This window comes from Hyaena hyaena, unplaced genomic scaffold (genome assembly GCF_003009895.1).
Source record: "Hyaena hyaena isolate Hyena2069 unplaced genomic scaffold, ASM300989v1 scaffold_1129, whole genome shotgun sequence".
Taxonomy (NCBI): domain Eukaryota; kingdom Metazoa; phylum Chordata; class Mammalia; order Carnivora; family Hyaenidae; genus Hyaena; species Hyaena hyaena.
The window spans coordinates 93,048-110,017 of NW_024081761.1; the positions used below are offsets into that span (position 1 = coordinate 93,048).

Sequence of the window (16,970 nt, forward strand, 5' to 3'; positions counted from 1 at the left end):
TTCCCCCTTGTCATTTAATGTAGGAGAAAATGTCCCCACCTCATTCTCTTTGATAGTGGGTCTTAGAGGCAGAGACTCATCTCTATGCAACTGCCATCACCAGGTCCAGTCAGGTCACACAGGCCCTGGTCCCACCAGGATGAAGGGCCAAGTCAAGAACACCAGTCAGATATACCCCACAGGGTCCAGAGGTCATGATATCCCTCTAAGGCGATTAGGTGGGGAATTTTTCCTAGAAATTCAGATGATGACCTAATTGTCATAGCAAAAGGAAACTGATGTTCTATTTTCTCACTAGGGATTAACTTCTTTAAAAATAAACTTGAAAGGATTCTTTCATGGTGCTATTTTTTCTTAAAAAAAAAAAAAATAACATGAGATAAAATGTCATTTAATCTCCTAGCCCAGGAGGAAAATCAGTGTCTGAATGGTACCTGGGAAGGGGAATCTTGAGGCTGTCTTTTGCGTGAATGACCTATCCCTCAGGGCACCTGACACACCTCATTCCCAGCCCTGAGGAAGGCCAGTGCCACCGCCTGGCCAAGGGTTGGCCTCACCCCCTCAGACCCTGCTCCGGAAGGGTGAGTGTCGCAGAGCTCAGCTCACACCCCGAGGGGAATGTGTGTCCCAAGCTCTGCCCGGAAGTTAACAATAGAGCCATGTTCAAGCCACTGCACTCATTTGTGGTTAGGAGAAACCCCGGCCCCTCCACCAGTGAAATGTCCCCACACGCATGCTCTGATATACTTAAGTGTGGTTCCTACAGGTGACCCCTCCCAACAGGCACAGTCCTGGCCGCAGGGCGAGGGCTTGGCTGCCCTGTCACTGGCCGCCACCTCCTCAGGGCAGCCCCTACTGAGTGAGAGGCGCTCTTGAATCTGCCTGTGGATGTCCAGCTGCAGCCTACACATCTGCTCCTGCAGCTCACTGATCACATTCAGAACCGACTGCAGGAAGGAAGAGAGAGGAGAAAAGAGCACTCAGGATCAGTCAGCTCTCAGACACAGAGCTTCCCAGGAGAGCAGCCCAGAGAGACAGAAGCATGCAGGGGGCGAGCTGCAGGCTGCAAGCTAGAGGTGACCACCCACTCTCTTCAAGGGAATGAAAAGACATGGCATTTTTCCGGAGACTCGCCCCCTCTACGGGTGGTCCTGCAGTGTGAACAAACCCCCAGCAGCTCCTCTGTGCCACGCGGTGGGGGTGGCGTGGGGGACATCCTTGCACATCAACGAGGCACAGGGCCCTGTGGCAGCAGCAGAGACACGCACGCAGACAGACACGTCCCCTCTTACACACACCTGTGTGCAGATGCCCCCCAAACACGCCAACACCCACCTGCACGTGATGTGCAGCATACACCACACTTGGGCACGCTAGTACGTCCCCAACTCTAAACCCTCCCTCACACCCTACACCAGACCTTACTCCTTCACCTCCCACTCCAAACCAGACCTCCTCTGTAGCCTAGAGAACATTTTGGCCCTTTCACGGCCACTTTGAAAGATAGCTGCAGCCCCTGGAACGGATGCCTATTCAGTTCTGAGTCCCTCTCGCCCACAGGTCTGCTGGGCTCTCCTTTTCTACTCCACAGACATTCAGTCACCATGCAGAGACACAAACGTAATCACGACAGGCTGTAAATGCCACCGTCCAGAAAACCATGGCGCTTCCAGGAAGCAGCAAGTGTCTAGTTCTGTGAGAATCTAGAGGAAGGGACGGCATGAGTCTAGGTGATGTCAAGCAGGCACATGCCGGACCCCTTGCCTGAGGGTGGGGGTAAAGGAGAGAAAGTGCCATGTGCCGGGGAACATGGTACGTGATGGTGCCACTTGGCAGCAAGAAACCCGAGAGGCTGGGGGAAGCTATGAGCAGCCCATGGGGCAGGGATGTGGACTTAAGAAAACACCACAACAGAGCAGAACAGAGACCTAGGGGGACAGTGAACCTGTTAGGCCTCCTTGTCCACTTTCACTGATATTCTAAGCACTGGCATCTGGTACCGGGGTCAGTCACGGGCACTGTGGGAACTGTCCAGGAGTGCTAGAAAGAAATTGCCCATCTCCAGTAGCCACAGTGGGGTCTAAGAAGAAAAACTCCTATCCCGTATCTGGTCTTAGAAACCCCTTCTCCAGTGCAGAAGGGAAACGGGATCTGAGTGGCAGTTTGGGGCTGAAAGGGAGCTGGGCAAAGGTGCCCGCCCTCCTGTCCGGTGATACCATTTGGACTCAGAGCTGCAGGGCAGTCCTCGCTGTCATCAGCAGGCCTGGGTCCTCCCAGCCACTCGCCCTTTGAGCTATCTCACCTGAACTGGCCCACAGACAGCACAGGCTGTCTTCTTCCAGGGTCATCTGTTTTACAAGGCATTTTCCTACCAAGATGAGAGGACTGGGCTGAGAAGTCAGGGTGGCCTTTATGGGCCTGAGTGCCCTGGACCTCAGATCTCTACCCAGCTTGTTACCGGTCCCTGCACCCTGATAGGCCACTTACCAATGGGCTGGGGCCATACCTGCCATCTGTGTTCTTATCTGCAGCCCTAGTGCAGACACTGGGCTCTGACGTGGGTGGCTTTTGTTCTCTGTGCAATGGGTTCCAAGGCCCTTGCTGGCTTAGCGCACATGCCTGACAAGGGTAGAAGATTCCCGCCTGACTGGCCTGAGCTACCAGGCATCACAGTTCAGCTCTCTCTCTACTGCCATGAACTTGCCACACAGGGAGGTGTTAAATGGAGGAATGACGATCTACATTCAGTTTGTTCATGCTTTTTCATCTGGAAAGTCTCGGGGTCTTTTGGCACTTTAACTACTTAGCATACCTGCTGGGTGGGACGAAATAAGGGAGGAAAGGAGTTGGAATTGGAAGCCCAAGGGGGAAGGTTGGGGGGGTTAGCTAAGCACAAAGGGCATGTTGGGGGTTCAGGTAGTTTCTAGATGAGCAACAGCAAGTTAAGGGAGATCTTTCCAATGGCCTTGATCTTTGTCAAGTAGATAAGTAAGGTTGTCCTCTCAAAGGGCACAGCAGTGAAACAAAAGGAGGTACAGGTTTAGAATGTGTAGGCATGAGAAGAGGAAAGGTAGGTGTGGATTAAAGCAAGACTAAGGAAAGGGGAAGATGCAGCTGGGAATTCATTAGCATGGCGGCAATTAAAAAAAAATTATCTAACCCTCTAACCAAGAGCCCTGGGGCAGAGGGAAGGATGGCAAGTTAATCAAGGATGAAGCTAAAAGCAATCCCTCAAGGTAAAAGATTGGCATTTCCCTCCCCAAAGAGGGAGGTCAGCCTGCTAGGGGTGGTGAAACCATGATGGGCAAAGGCACAATGCGCTTGAAGCATGCGGGCAACTGCAGACTCGTTTTCACTTTTGTAGAATGAGGGTCTATCTCCACAGGTTACCGCGAGGGGTTAGCCGGGGAGCCTTAGGCCAAGCACCCAGCACGGAGCCTGTCACACAGGAGGCATCCGACAAATGGGAGTTTGCTTCCCCCACTGCTGTTCTTTGCAGGTGTTTGATCCATAAGAAATGAACCAAACTGGGAGAACAGAAAACACCCAATGGTGACACAGTTAAGGCTCACGTGACATCGGTGGCTGACAACAAAAGCCCAGCAGCTCCACACTCTCTGGGCACACTCACCTTATTGGCCACTCTTTTCCAGAACCTTTAGTCCCTAGTCCACTGGCCTTGCTGGTTTTCAGACCTGCTTGTCTCTCTCTATAGAAGCTTTCCTCAAATGGTAACCCTCTCAAATGAGGAGTCTAAACTTGCTGCCTGGTTTCATCATCCCATCCATTCCTTCCCTCCCCCTGCACCAGCAGCCTCTGTCTCCAGGACTGACTGATGAGGGGCAGGGCTCTTCCCCACGACTCCAGGACCCTCTTCTTGGTTAAATTACAGGCATGCTCCTGTCCTCAAGCTGCTTGCCTCCCTCTTGAAGTGTTTCCTTCCCTACGTTTAGTGATCTTCTACCACTCAGATTCTTCTGACCTCTTTTACCCCTTTTCTGACAACCGAGCTATCACTCCAGTCTGTCTAAGTTTTTATGGATCCCAATGCCGGCTGGTCCAGTTGATTTTTCATTGACTTCATGTGATCACTGTTTTAAGACCTTCTAGATTGGTGTCCCCATTATACATTAAAAATGTTCAATTAGGGGTGCCTGGGTGGCTCAGTTGGTTAAGCGTCTGACTTCAGCCTAGGTCTTGATCTTGTGGTTCATGGGTTCCAGCCCCATGTCAGGCTCTGTGCTGACAGCTCGGAGCCTGGAGCCTGCTTCAGAGTCTGTCTCCATCTCTCTGACCCCTCCCTACTCACACTATGTCTCTGTCTCTGTCTCTCTCAAAAATAAATAAACATTAAAAAAATAAAAATAAAATGCTCAATTGGCAGGAGGGGTAAAGGCAGAGGACTCTCACCCCCTACATTAAACCTTCCTAGAGATGGTCTGTAGATGCTATTATCATGGGGGTATCAATATGCCCATCTTAGTATCCATCCTATAATCTTCTAGCTTATCCACAAGATTCCCCAAGCAGGGTTCGCGTGATGCCTCACAGAAGTGTGCATTTACCAGGTCTATCCCACCAACATGTTCCTGGCCAGATACAGGAGGTCAAGCTGATGTAACTCACTTTCTTTTTTAAATTTTTGAGAGAGAGATTAAGAGCCCATGAGCAAGAGAGAGGCAGACAGACAGGGAAACAGAAGATCCAAAGTAGGCTCTGCCCTGAGAGCACAGAGTCCAATATGGGGCTTGAACACAGAAACTGCGAGATCATGACCTAGGCCAAAATCAGAGTTGGACGCTTGACTGACGAAGCCACTCAGACACCACAATGTAACTCACTCTTAATGAACACAATTCCTCCTTCATCTTCTGGCCTCCCGCAAACCATCATGGGCTTGACCCCAGCCTCGATAGACTAAACTTTATGGAGCGCATCTAACTTTCTTTGCCATCTGGGGTGGGGGGGGGAAGAAACAGTTCACTTCCAGTTTGCTAGCAACTCACCCTATTTCTCTGATACCTTAAAATTCACTTATAACAAACAGTTTGGGGGCCACTGTCCTACGTTCTTTGTGCCTGAGGCATCAGTGGAATAGAGCCCATTCTTTCTTTGATCTTCTTATGGAGAACATAACTGTAACAAGTCTCTCTCCTGTCCTCAGCATTGTCCTTTTGTTCGGGGTTTGCCCCTGATGCTGCTGCTCCTGTGGGTGCACTTTGTTTCATCCTTTCTATATTTTATTATTTTTTAATGTTTATTTTTAAGAGAGAGAGAGAGAGTGAGAGAGAGAGAGAGAGAGAGAGAGAGAGAGAGAGAGAGAGTGTGTGTGTGTGTGTGAGTGGCAAGGGGAAGAAAGAGAGGGAGACACAGAATCTGAAGCAGGCTCCAGGTTCTGGGCTATTAGCACAGAGCCCAACACAGGGCTCAAACTCCCAAACCATGAGAGCATGACCTGAGCCAAAGTTGAACGCTTTACCAACTGAGCCACACAGGCGCCCCTGTCCTTTCTTTTCTATGAGCCCTTTTGAAAACAAGTTTCTCTCAGGGCACCTCTAAGCTACTCTTTTTTATCAGTATTATTTGTGAGATTGCACAAAGTTACGTTATTTTTTAGTTCAATATTCTTGAGTCGCCTTCTGTGTCATTTCTGAACTTTCCAAGGTGTGATTCATGAAAGTCCACAGTGCCTGTCTGTCTGTGCCTGGCTTCCGGGCCCCCACTCTCATGGGCTCACAGAACAATAGCTGCTCTCTCTCAAGCTACCTGTCACTTTTCCCTCCTAAACTAGTCTTTCCTTTGTTTCAATGTTACAGCCAGAGAAGCAGTTTCCCAGTTTCTTTCTCTGCCCCCTGGGTAGAAACAAATAGGGAGTGGGCACCAAGAGCCAACCTCTCAAATATGGAAGTGTTAAGCTGGAGGAGACTTTTAGGAGCCGTCCAAACCGCTGCCCCCTTCTGTTACAGCCCCTTGTCTGCTTCCATCTGTCTGCGGACCTGAACGGGAGTGCATCTATTTTCCTCCTCTGCTCGGGGTGACTATGTGGTACATCCCAATATTTCAGGGACACTCCCCTCTTGTTCTCCCAAACTATGTGTTATTTTCCAGGATGTCCATCCTCAGGCTCGGCATGTCAACTTTCTTTTATACTTTGTTCCTTCCAGGGCTGGTCCACCTCGCCTCTTAACAGGTCTGTCTCTCCTCCATAAAGGCAGACCCTTATGTAGCTGTGTCCCATTCCTGGGTCCCCTATCATGAAGTCCAGATGACATTTATGAGGCTTGAAATGCCACTCTGTGTTGTAATCTCAGCTGGCTTTATGACTCCTGCTTCACTAACTATCAACGTTCATCTTTATGGTTCTTTTCTATGTGAAACCACAGGGCACCTCCCATAACCATGGTCTTTCCCACTCCCTCCTACCTGTTAAAGTTGTTTACAACATTACTTAGTTCTTTCTCTCCCTCTCCCTTCATGCTCTGTTTAATACTTGCCCGGCACCCTTACACGTCACTGATGCGAACATAACCTCTTGCAAAGGACAAAGTGGAAATACCTGTCAAAATCTCAAGTGCATGTACCATTTGCCCATTGATCCCACTTTAGTATCCCCACACCTGTGCAAGATCATTCACAGCAGCATTATTCGTAATAGCAAACACTTGGAAACCACTTACATGGCCATCAAGAGAGGACAGGTTAAACAAATTAAGGTATGGTCAGATAATGAAATAACAGATATTTCTATAATATAAGTTTTTTTTTAATGCACTTGGTATGAAATAAACTCCCAGCATGTTAAATTAGAAGGTCTCAAATAGTGTACATTTGTACAAAAATGAGGGAAAGAATGGGTGTGCACATGTGCATATGTATCTTTCTACATAAATTTGCTTGTCCAGGCATAACTCTGGGAGGATGCAAATGAACAGATCATGGTTGTTCCTGACAGTGAGCCTGAGGGGGGTACAAGGAAGGAGACTTTTTGCTGCATATACCTTTATGAAATTTTAGTTTTTGAGCTGCTGGAGACTTCCTAGGCTAATAAAAATCAGTAAATAAAACAAAATAAAATAAAAACAGTAAGAATCTCCCAGTCAACTTCTCTGAACAAACACAATCTTCCCAGTCCCTGCTCTGTGCTCTATGTCCATCATTCTGGTTGCCCCAGTTCAGAAATCCGAATCCTTTCCTTCCAAGGTGCTAACCACAGGAAGGAAGAGGGAAGTCAGCACCACCCGTGCTGTGAGACAGTCCATTTCCTGCCAGAAATCCTGAAGACTCTTTCTGGTTCTCTTCTTCATATTTGAGTATACCCCTGATTAACTGGGCTGACTCCACTTTCCGGGACATGCTGGATTCCTGCTCCTTCTTTACAGGATGCTCTGGTTATTACAAGCAGAGCTCTTTAATCCCATAAAGGGATCCAGCTGTGGGGCCCCCTGCATCCCCAGGGCTCGGGGAAACCAGACTCCTCTCCAAGGAAAACCCTCTGAGGGACATGCCTGTGCTATGGTATGCCACCCAGAAGTTTTCCTTTGCCTCCTAATTCTCATATTTATTTTCCATGTCAGCCACTCCTCTGCAGTCCTGCTTCTCAGGAGTAAACCTAACTGACCTAACCTTGGGTCTCCTGGAATGACCCAGAGCCACTGCAAGAGACTCAGGAGAAAAGGTAAACAGGAAACCCTGTATTCACCCACACCTCAATACCAGACTCCTGCGCGAGGCTGGCTGTCAGGATGGTCTCCATTTGACAAGAAACCTGCACCTTGACATCCTTAGGTTTATAGACAACCATGTATAATCATGTCCATAACCTTCTACAGGCAGCAGGATTCAAGCTTCGGGGGGATCAGAGTCTGACAGAAAGAAAAGCCTGCAATGCTCTTGTTAACAGTAGAGCAGTAACAGTTCTTTTTCTTTTCTTTTCTTTTCTTTTCTTTTCTTTTCTTTTCTTTTCTTTTCTTTTCTTTTCTTTTTTCTTTTTTTTTTCACTGAAACATAAAATGGAATTTGAGGATAAAGCCTGAGCTACGGAGAAGAAAGTTCAGATCCAGCTACCCCAGAAAACAAACAAAACAGAGAAAGATCCTGCCTTTCCAAACCACAAGCAATAGGCCTCAGGCTAAGTATATTCACTGGAAAAAACCCAGCAGCAATGCAGGCTGGGAAGCCGCATTCGTCCTGTTCATGGAAGTACAACCTCTGGTGACCTGAGCTCAGTGCTGCACTCGCACACGTCCATGCACAGGACAATGGAGCCCCCACCACAGTACTCTCCATGGCTTTAAGCCTCTGGTGCTCCACATAATTGCAAATAGCGGCAGAGCCTGTAAGCATACCAGCAAAAATAATGTTCAATTACAAGAAGGAGAAATGCATTTCAGAAATGCACAGAGTATCACAGGTTGGAATAGCCTAAAAGACTTCCTCCATGTAAAAACCTAATGTTTGTACTAGCAACTGGGAAGGGCCGTTATCTGGTAGGAACGAGGCCAGCAGCTCAGGGTCTATGTTGCCTCATGCATGAATAGCCTAATGGCAAACAAAAACAAAAAAATTCAGATTGAAACACAATCCCTCAGAAAAGGAAAAATAAAGCAAACAGCAAAATGACTGCTTTCGTTATACTTGGCCCAAGAGTGGGAGCTCTCCTTCCATTCCATCTTCCCAAGAAAGGAACGGAGCTGGCTCAGCTTGATACTAACTCTGCGTTCTTTCCCAGATGGACTCACTCCCACACCCCCATATGCTCCCTAGTGGCTGGCTGGTTCAGAACCAGACATGTGACCCAAACTGGCCCAGGGAGATGCAATCCCAGGGCTTTTGCTGGAAACTTTGAGAAAAAGATGCTCTCTCTGCAGGGGTTTCCAGACTGATAGGAGGTAGTGCAGAAACCCTTCCTGACAATAAGGCTAAATCAGAACCAAGACAATACTCTAAGGGTGATTTTTAATGACAGTGTGAGGTCACCTGGATGTTGTGATACTGGACTTTAAACTCTGGACTCTTCAAGCTATGTGACCTAATAATCTCCCACCTATCACTTTTTAAAAATTTAAGTGGTTTTGAGTTGTCTCTATCACTTTAAGGCTTCTTCGAGTTTACTGAATTCTGCCACCAGAGCCCTAACCTACGTTCACATGTCATCACACATCTTGAAACATTGGTTAAAAAAACCCAAAAAACACAAACAAACAAACAAACCACACAACTCCAAACCTGGAGAAAATTCAGTTGCTTCTTTCTGAACATTTAAAAAGCAAAGTCCAGTCGGTTAAGCATCCGACTTCAGCTCAGGTCATGATCCTGAGGTTCATGGGTTCAAGCCCCATGTCGGGCTCTGTGCTGACAGCTTGGAGCCTGGAGCCTGCTTCAGGTTCTGCGTTTCCCTTTCTCTCTGCCCCTCCCCTGCTCATGCTCTCAAAAATAAACAGTAAAAGAAATTTATTAAAAAAAAAAAAGCAAAGTCTATTTAACTAACTCTTCACAGGGATAAGCTTTCACTTGACATGACCTTTGCAGTTTGTAAATGTACCTTACTCTACATGTCCATTTGCAGCAGCTTCATGACACCATCAGTAAGAATGGTTAAGGCTAGCTGTTACTATGTGTCCAGCACTATGCTAAGGACTATATATGCATTGTCTCATTCCCTCCTCAGAACCACCCAGAAAACAGGAAGGGTTACTGTCTCCATTTTATAGAGGAAGAAACAGAGGTTGCATTATGCCTAAGATCACAAAGCTAATGAGCAGCTCAGCTTGCATCACAGTGGGATGCAAGGGCCTGCCCTCTTCATCACTACAAGACGTGGCATCTCTAGCTCATGGAGAGATCTTCTTTTGGCAACTCTACTCACCATAAAGCAGCTTCTCAAAATGCGTGGAATTGACCACGTATTTTAAGTGTCTCAGTCACCAGTGTTTACCACCCAGTAAACATAGCAATAGGGCAGGTTTCCATGCACAATAATGGTGGTGCTTAATAGAAAGGAACGATATCCATTTTCACATTTTGGAGATAGCTAAATGTAGCAAGGAAGTGTATATAAACCCAGTACCTTCAGGGTCCCAGATACTATGATAGGGACTTTTGTGATTTTATTCGGACTTCACACAGTTACCCATTTTACAGATAAAGACAGTTCAAAGAAATTAAGCAGTCAACTTGTTCAATGAAGTTCAAAGACCTGTTAAGCAGTTAGGTCAGTGATTGAACCAATGTGCTTCTAAACCTAAAGCCTATCTTCTTTTTACATCTTACATGCCAGCTGCAAATATGGGGACTTGTAGGTAGAGACACATGGAAAGCGGTTATCTAAGGTTAAAACAGGATATTCTCTCTCATCAAAAGCAACTCCAAGCCTGAAATTTACACAAAACATTTGTCCCAAAAGGGAGTCTGGCATGTTCTGGCCAATGGCATTATGAAGCGTAAAACAAAAACACAAACAATGCAGGAAAACATTAACAGAAAGCCTGTACATAGGCTCCCTCCTATGACCTATCAGGAGAAAAGAAACACATAATCTAAGGGTTCCATTTAGGTCAGTGAAAGGCACATCAAAGAATGTCTCCAGATTCCTTGAATATAGTGATGGTGGCCTACTGGGCAGCTGACTTCATCCCAGTACATCATCATTGGCTCTCACAGAGGACATCTTGGGTCCTTTCACATCTTGCCTGATCCTTCCCCCTCTACTGCTTCCCTTTCTATCCCTGTCAGCAGCTTGAGGGAGGATAAAGCCTTAGAGCCAAAACTGGGTGGTTTGGGCATTGCTGAAATCTGCAGCCACAGCAAAACCTGATAACTTGGTATTAACAGATCATTGCATCTCTAGTGCATAGATAGATGCTCTTGGCGCCCAGGGGCTGCCAGGCTTGGGGTTGACCAGATGGCCAGGACCCACATTAGGCTAGTTTCCCCTGCTCTGAGTTTAGGACTTTTTGGATTACCCCAGAATTTGGTGTATCACACTCACCTCTGCTTTTCTCTGCTTCTCCTCCTGCTCTCTTTGCTCCTTCTCCATGCCAACCAGCTTGAGCTTCAGCTCAGAAACTTCAGTCATCAGATCGAGCTTCTGGGTCTCAAGAGATGTGCGACTTAGCAGCTCCTGCAAGCAAAACCAGATCTCAAAATCGTAGGCTCCATGGCAACAAGGACAACTGTAGCTCCATCCAGAGCACATAAGGCAATCTCTAAGGTGTGTGTCAGACAACAGAGCTGAGACTGCTGCATATGAGTGATAGGTTTATTAGTGAGAGGCCTTGGCCAACACTGGGTTACTCAGGGAGAGCACAGCCCCTGCCACTACCCATTGTACTCTGAGAAACAATGTGAACTATAGCTCTGAAAAAACATGTTTGTCAATAGAACTCCTCTGTGACCCAGCAATAGCACTACTAGGAATTTACCCAAGGGATACAGGAGTGCTGATGCATAGGGGCACATGTACCCCAGTGTTCACAGCAGCACTTTCAGCAATAGCCAAATCATGGAAAGAGTCTAAATGTCCATCAACTGAAAAATGGATCAAGAAGATGTGGTTCATCTATACAATGGACTACTACATGGCAAGGAGAAAGAATGAAATCTGGCCATTTGTAGCAATGTGGATGGAACTCGAGGGTGTTATGCTAAGTGAGATAAATCAGGCAGAGAAAGACAGATACCAGATGTTTTCACTCATATGGGGAACAGGAGAAACTTAACAAAAGACCATAAGGGAGGGGAAGGGGAAAAATAGTTAAGGAGAGCGAGAGAGGCAAACCATAAGAGACTCTTAAATACGGAGAACAAACTGAGGGTGGATGGCAGGTGGGAAAGAGGGGAAAATGGGTGATGGGCATGGAGGAGGGCACTTATTGGGATGTCCATTGGGTGTTATATGGAAACCAACTTGACAATAAACTATAATAAAACAATTTTTTAAAAGAACATGTGGGAAAAAAACCACATTTGCCTATAGAAACCATTATTTCCAAGTACAGAAAAATGGACAGTTTTGTTCAAAGAACTAAATTTCTCCATCTCTATTTTTAATGAAAAGCAGCAGGTCCTATCAACCAAAACAAACAAACAAACAAACAAACAAAAACCACAAACAAACCCAAGCTTAACAATATATTTTTTAAAACCAAGATTCCAAATCACCTCCTTGGCTCAATGTTCAGCCCACATCTTCAAAAAAATTTCATTGTAAGGTCTCACTGCATCAAGCCTAGGAGAGAACTAGAGCATAAAGCAGATATTCAATGAGTAATTATTGAATGATAGGATCCTATTTATGTGATACAGGTTTTTCCTAGTCTATGTGATAATGGATCATTTCTAGCCACTATGGGATCTAAGTAAGAAAGTTGTTCTTTCCTTACTGTAAGGCTGGACTCAGGGAGCTTATCAGTCCTGCTATAACAAGACAGTAGAAAATAGACTGCTATTAATATATATACTTAATAAGCATAAATAAGACAAAAACCAAAGGTGATTGACAAGATACCTGCTAGGAACTACTAGGGATTATGAAGGACCTCAAACACCAGGAGCCCTTCCTGGTCCAGGGGCAACACTTCTCCATTGGCCAAAGGCCATGGTACATGACCTCCAGAGTCCTGGCACATGGGGGACGTGGTTCCCAACAAGGAGACTCTAGTATGGCCATTAGGGGAGTGAGCAGCCAACTGAGCAGACAGAAAAGATACACTATCCCATCTCAGCATGAACTTTCTATATTATGTTGGACAACCTAATCCTCATACAAGAAGGGTGACCAACATTCTGACCAACAGCTATGATTTCACATTTTCTGAACGGTCCTCAGACTATAAACCAAATCACACAGGACACAGATTTTAATGGGGGAAAACAGAATTCCCTAGGCCAAGGCCCTCAGTGTCTCAGAAAGCCAGGCTACAAACTGTCCATCTGCTAATCTGAAGGGATGAGTACCTAGAAGTTCAGCAGAATGAGCTCACGGAGCACTGGGCAAAAGAGGCCAGCTCTGCCTGTTTCAGCTAGACTTGAAGCTAACTTATAGTGCAGAGACAATAACACTGCCATGTGAGGACCACAGGCTACTTGGTCATGAGGAGTCGGCCAGATTAATGTGTGTAATGGTGGAGGTGGGAGAGGAGAGAAGACACACAGATTCAATGAGTGCCTCCTCTGTGCCAGGCCCCACGGGGCACTTTACATATATGTTTTCAATAAACCTTCCTGGTGATTTGACAGTAAATATTATCCTGACTTAACACATGAGCAACCCGGACCAGAGACTGGCCTTGTTCTGACCAAAGACACGTGCCAATCAACAATAGCAGAGTGAGTTAGTATGCAAACCAAAGTCCGTTTGATTCCAAAACTTATTTCTGTCTAATGTATCACACTGTTTCCCAAAGGAAGAAGTCCAATAATTTTAAGGCAAATAAAAGAAAAAAAATACATGCTGAAAAAAAGCCGATGAACAAATATTGATGGAGACCAGTAAATAGCCACTCAAATTGTCAAGATTTTGTCGAGCACACACTCTCTACCAGGGCCTGGCGCTGAGGTTCTCTGAAGATATTATCCTCCCTGACACCACCTACTCACTTCCACCTCCTTCCTCTTCCTTACCTTCCCCTCTGTTCCACCATCTCATTCTACGTGTCTGTCTCCATCCTTTCATCTACCTGTTTTGTTCCACAAATGATTTGAGGCAGTTTGAAAAATGGACATTTTAAGTTAAAATGTAAAATCATAAAAGTCAGAGCAGGTAGGCAGAGTATTTGAGGCCAGAGCCATAGTTGGTATAAAACTCCTACCCTAAAGTTCTGTGGGCTGCCAGAGATGGACTGTACTGTGTATGTGAGTTTTCCAAGCCACCAACGCAAAGGGAAAGAGGAGCTATTCTATAAATCAGATAGTAACAATTGCTTTGGAGTATGGACAATTGAGAAAATGTCCCATTCCATTCCAGACTTTAATCATTTACTCAACAAATATGTTTTTAAGTACCTACTAGATGTCAAGGCCTAGGGATACGATTGTTAAAACGCAGCCCATTGAGTGCTTGACTATCTTGGATGCAGTTTTTCCACTAACCAGCATTCACAATACTGCCTTGGTGGGATTAAAAAAAGCCTCAGAATGCATCTCTCTTGAAAACTAGGACTCTAGTCTACTTCTGTTATTACCAAAATCCCTCTAGCTGTCATAGGCTGCCAGGTTGTCATTGGTCACACCAATGTTCCAGCTGACAAATATAATATTTTAATTGGTTGTACTAATGTTCCAATAGCCATTCCAATTGGTCACACCAGGGTGCCAATTGGTCACACTAATATCCCAAGTGGGCATTCCAGTTATTAGTGATTATATTCCAGCTATTATACCTATTAGCAAATACCTCTGCCTTTCATTGTCATTACCCTTCATCCTTGTCATCAGTAAGTACTGTCCTACTCCCTGAATTCAAAATCAGCCTTCAACAAGCTCATCCAGTCCAGCTCCACTTCTCATCTCCAGGTGCACATGGCCCCCAGCCACTATTACTTGCTATATTCTTTATCATGCGTGTCTTAAGAGGGTTTACCCTACATTTTCAATTGTTTCTTCTCCTTTCAGCATAAACTGAATCCTGACTTTTGCAGCCTATCACCTATCCTTCCCAGTCATCTCAAGTGGAGTCCATCCTGCTCTGACAATCCAACTTTTACTGGACACGCTTCCAGACCCTTACTGTCCTACTGATCATCTCCATCTGCCCTCCTAAGATGGTGCCATTCAGTTATAGCACATTCCAGAACCCAAGACAGTCTCTCATTTTCCTCAGGGCTTTTGTCTTTTGAGCAATGGTTTCTCTACCTAGTTTGGGCACATTCCATCTCCTCAGTAACTTCAACATCCTGGTTTCTTCCCTGTTAGTCTTCCAATATCCACTCTTGTTTCACCTTTCTTGAGCACACGCCAACAGGTTTTGCTTCCACGTTGTGTCAGTTTCTCAGCAGGATGGCCACAACTCAGCCATCATATTTATCCAGAATGCATTTGCTCTGATTCTAAAGTCTTTAGCTGTGATACAGTCTCCTCTAGCCACAGTCCTCTGACCTTTCAACTTTCCCATTTACTGACTCAAATTTACTAACTTTCATTTCTTCTTCTGTGGCCGTTACTTACCTGTTTTCCTAGTTTATAACCTTCCCTTAAGTAATATTTGCCTCCTTATCCATTCCATATCTTGAGGTCATTTCAACTGTATCATATCTGGACCAGAAAATTCCTCATTCCAGTTCATCCCTGCCCTTAGAGCTAAAGTGCATTTGCTTTACCAGAGCTCAGTCCATGCCAAACCTCAAGGTCTTTTGTCTATGTTTCTACTCCCCGTGGCCTAAAAATTGCTGGTAAAAGACACTTGATGATGCCAATTGGTTTCCATATAAATTTATGCTATCTAATTAGAGCTGATCTTCCAATACTACCTGGCACCCTTGTGTTCATCTCTGGTTGGTTCCTTTCAGAGACTATTCCAAAACTTTCCCATTCTCCTCCAGCCATAAACCCCAACCTTTCTTCCTCTTCTCAAATAACCTCTCCTGTTTACTGAAAAGATATTTTAAACATTTATCTTTGAGAGAGAGAGAGAGAGAATGTATACAAAAGCAAGGGAAGAGCAGAGAGAGAGAGAAAGAGAGAGAGCGAGAGATCCAAAGCAGGCTCTATTCTGACAGTGGAGAGCCCAATGTAGGGCTCAAACCTACAAAAAATGAGATCACGACCTAAGCCGAAGTTGGATGCTTAACTGACTGAGCTACCCAGGCACCCTTGGAAAGGTATTTTAAAATAATCTGATCATTCATTGAACTTACATCCTTTCTGTTTCAAAATCTCCTGGAATCATCTCTCATTCACATCTTTTAAATCCATGTCTTAAGGCAAGCAAGCCCATGTATCTTTCACCTTTAAGAACCACTCTCAAGCCTAGTAATTTTCCAGGTTGCACATGGAAAGCATCTGTTCAAGGACACAAGGATCCCATAGTGTGCTCTGGAATTACCCCACCTGACCCGCCTTCCTGTTGCTGACTATCTTTCAGTCTCTAGATTTCATGCCATCCCCACACAGCTTGATGTTCAGATTTTCAAGTTACCTCCCTGGTCAATCGTTAGTGTTTGGCTGTGATCTCTGAGTTCTGGTCTGGTTTCTCCCTCCAGCCGGTAAGTCCGAAGGACGGAGGATGACTACTCACATGGTCCTCAGCTCGCCCTCACCTCTGTCCTGCCTGTGAGGAAGTTCCCACCCAGTCTGTGCTACAGGAGGGTAGGACCATTAATCATCTACTCTGACAGGCATTTAATCTCTTTCACCATCAGCTCCCATTCCTCAGGCTATAAACATGATCAAATTTCTGACATTCGAAAGAACTTTCCCTCTTGACCTTGCTTTCCTCTTAAGCAACCACCATCAACTCTCTTGTGCTTTCACTAGGCAAATGCATGTTCTGTGTGCATTGTTTGTGTGAATGTGCTCTCTCCTCATCCTCTCCCTCACCCCTTCCCAGCAAAGCTCTAGAGAGAATAGTCTACCCTTGCTGCCTCTTCTTCCTCACTTCCCTGTCACTTCTCAACAAGATATCTACATGCCTGCAAACCAGCTTCTGCCTTCACCTGGTAGGGCACAGAAACAGTTCTAGTTCTGGGGACAATGTCCAAACTTTCAGACACAACCTGTACTCAGCTTTCAATCACTTAAATCTTCATCCACTCATAAGTGTAATAAAACACTTGCCGTCCCATCCTTTCTTTCAATTTCCTGATCTATCTTTTTTTCCTTTCCATCTCCTTTGCTAGCTTCCTTTACTAGGTCCACCCCTTAAGAGAAATGTTGTTGGATCCCTAGCTCTCAGCCTAAAAACTGGATCCAGCCCATTTGGTCCCTGGTCTGACCTACAGGGTAGATCTAGCTAGGAGTCTCTCAGAATCATGCAC

The 16,970-nt window shown here is 45.7% G+C and overlaps 1 protein-coding gene across 4 annotated transcripts in view; it reads right to left on the minus strand.

Moving 5' to 3' along the window:
- Positions 1-16,970, minus strand: part of PPFIBP2 (PPFIA binding protein 2) — a 147,803-nt gene that overhangs the window by 37,194 nt on the left and 93,639 nt on the right. For all 4 annotated transcript variants that reach the window (XM_039222436.1, XM_039222438.1, XM_039222437.1 and 1 more), the window contains exon 6: positions 10,988-11,119. In XM_039222436.1, coding sequence (XP_039078367.1) covers positions 10,988-11,119 — 132 coding nt within the window. The remainder of the gene's footprint in view (positions 1-10,987; positions 11,120-16,970) is intronic.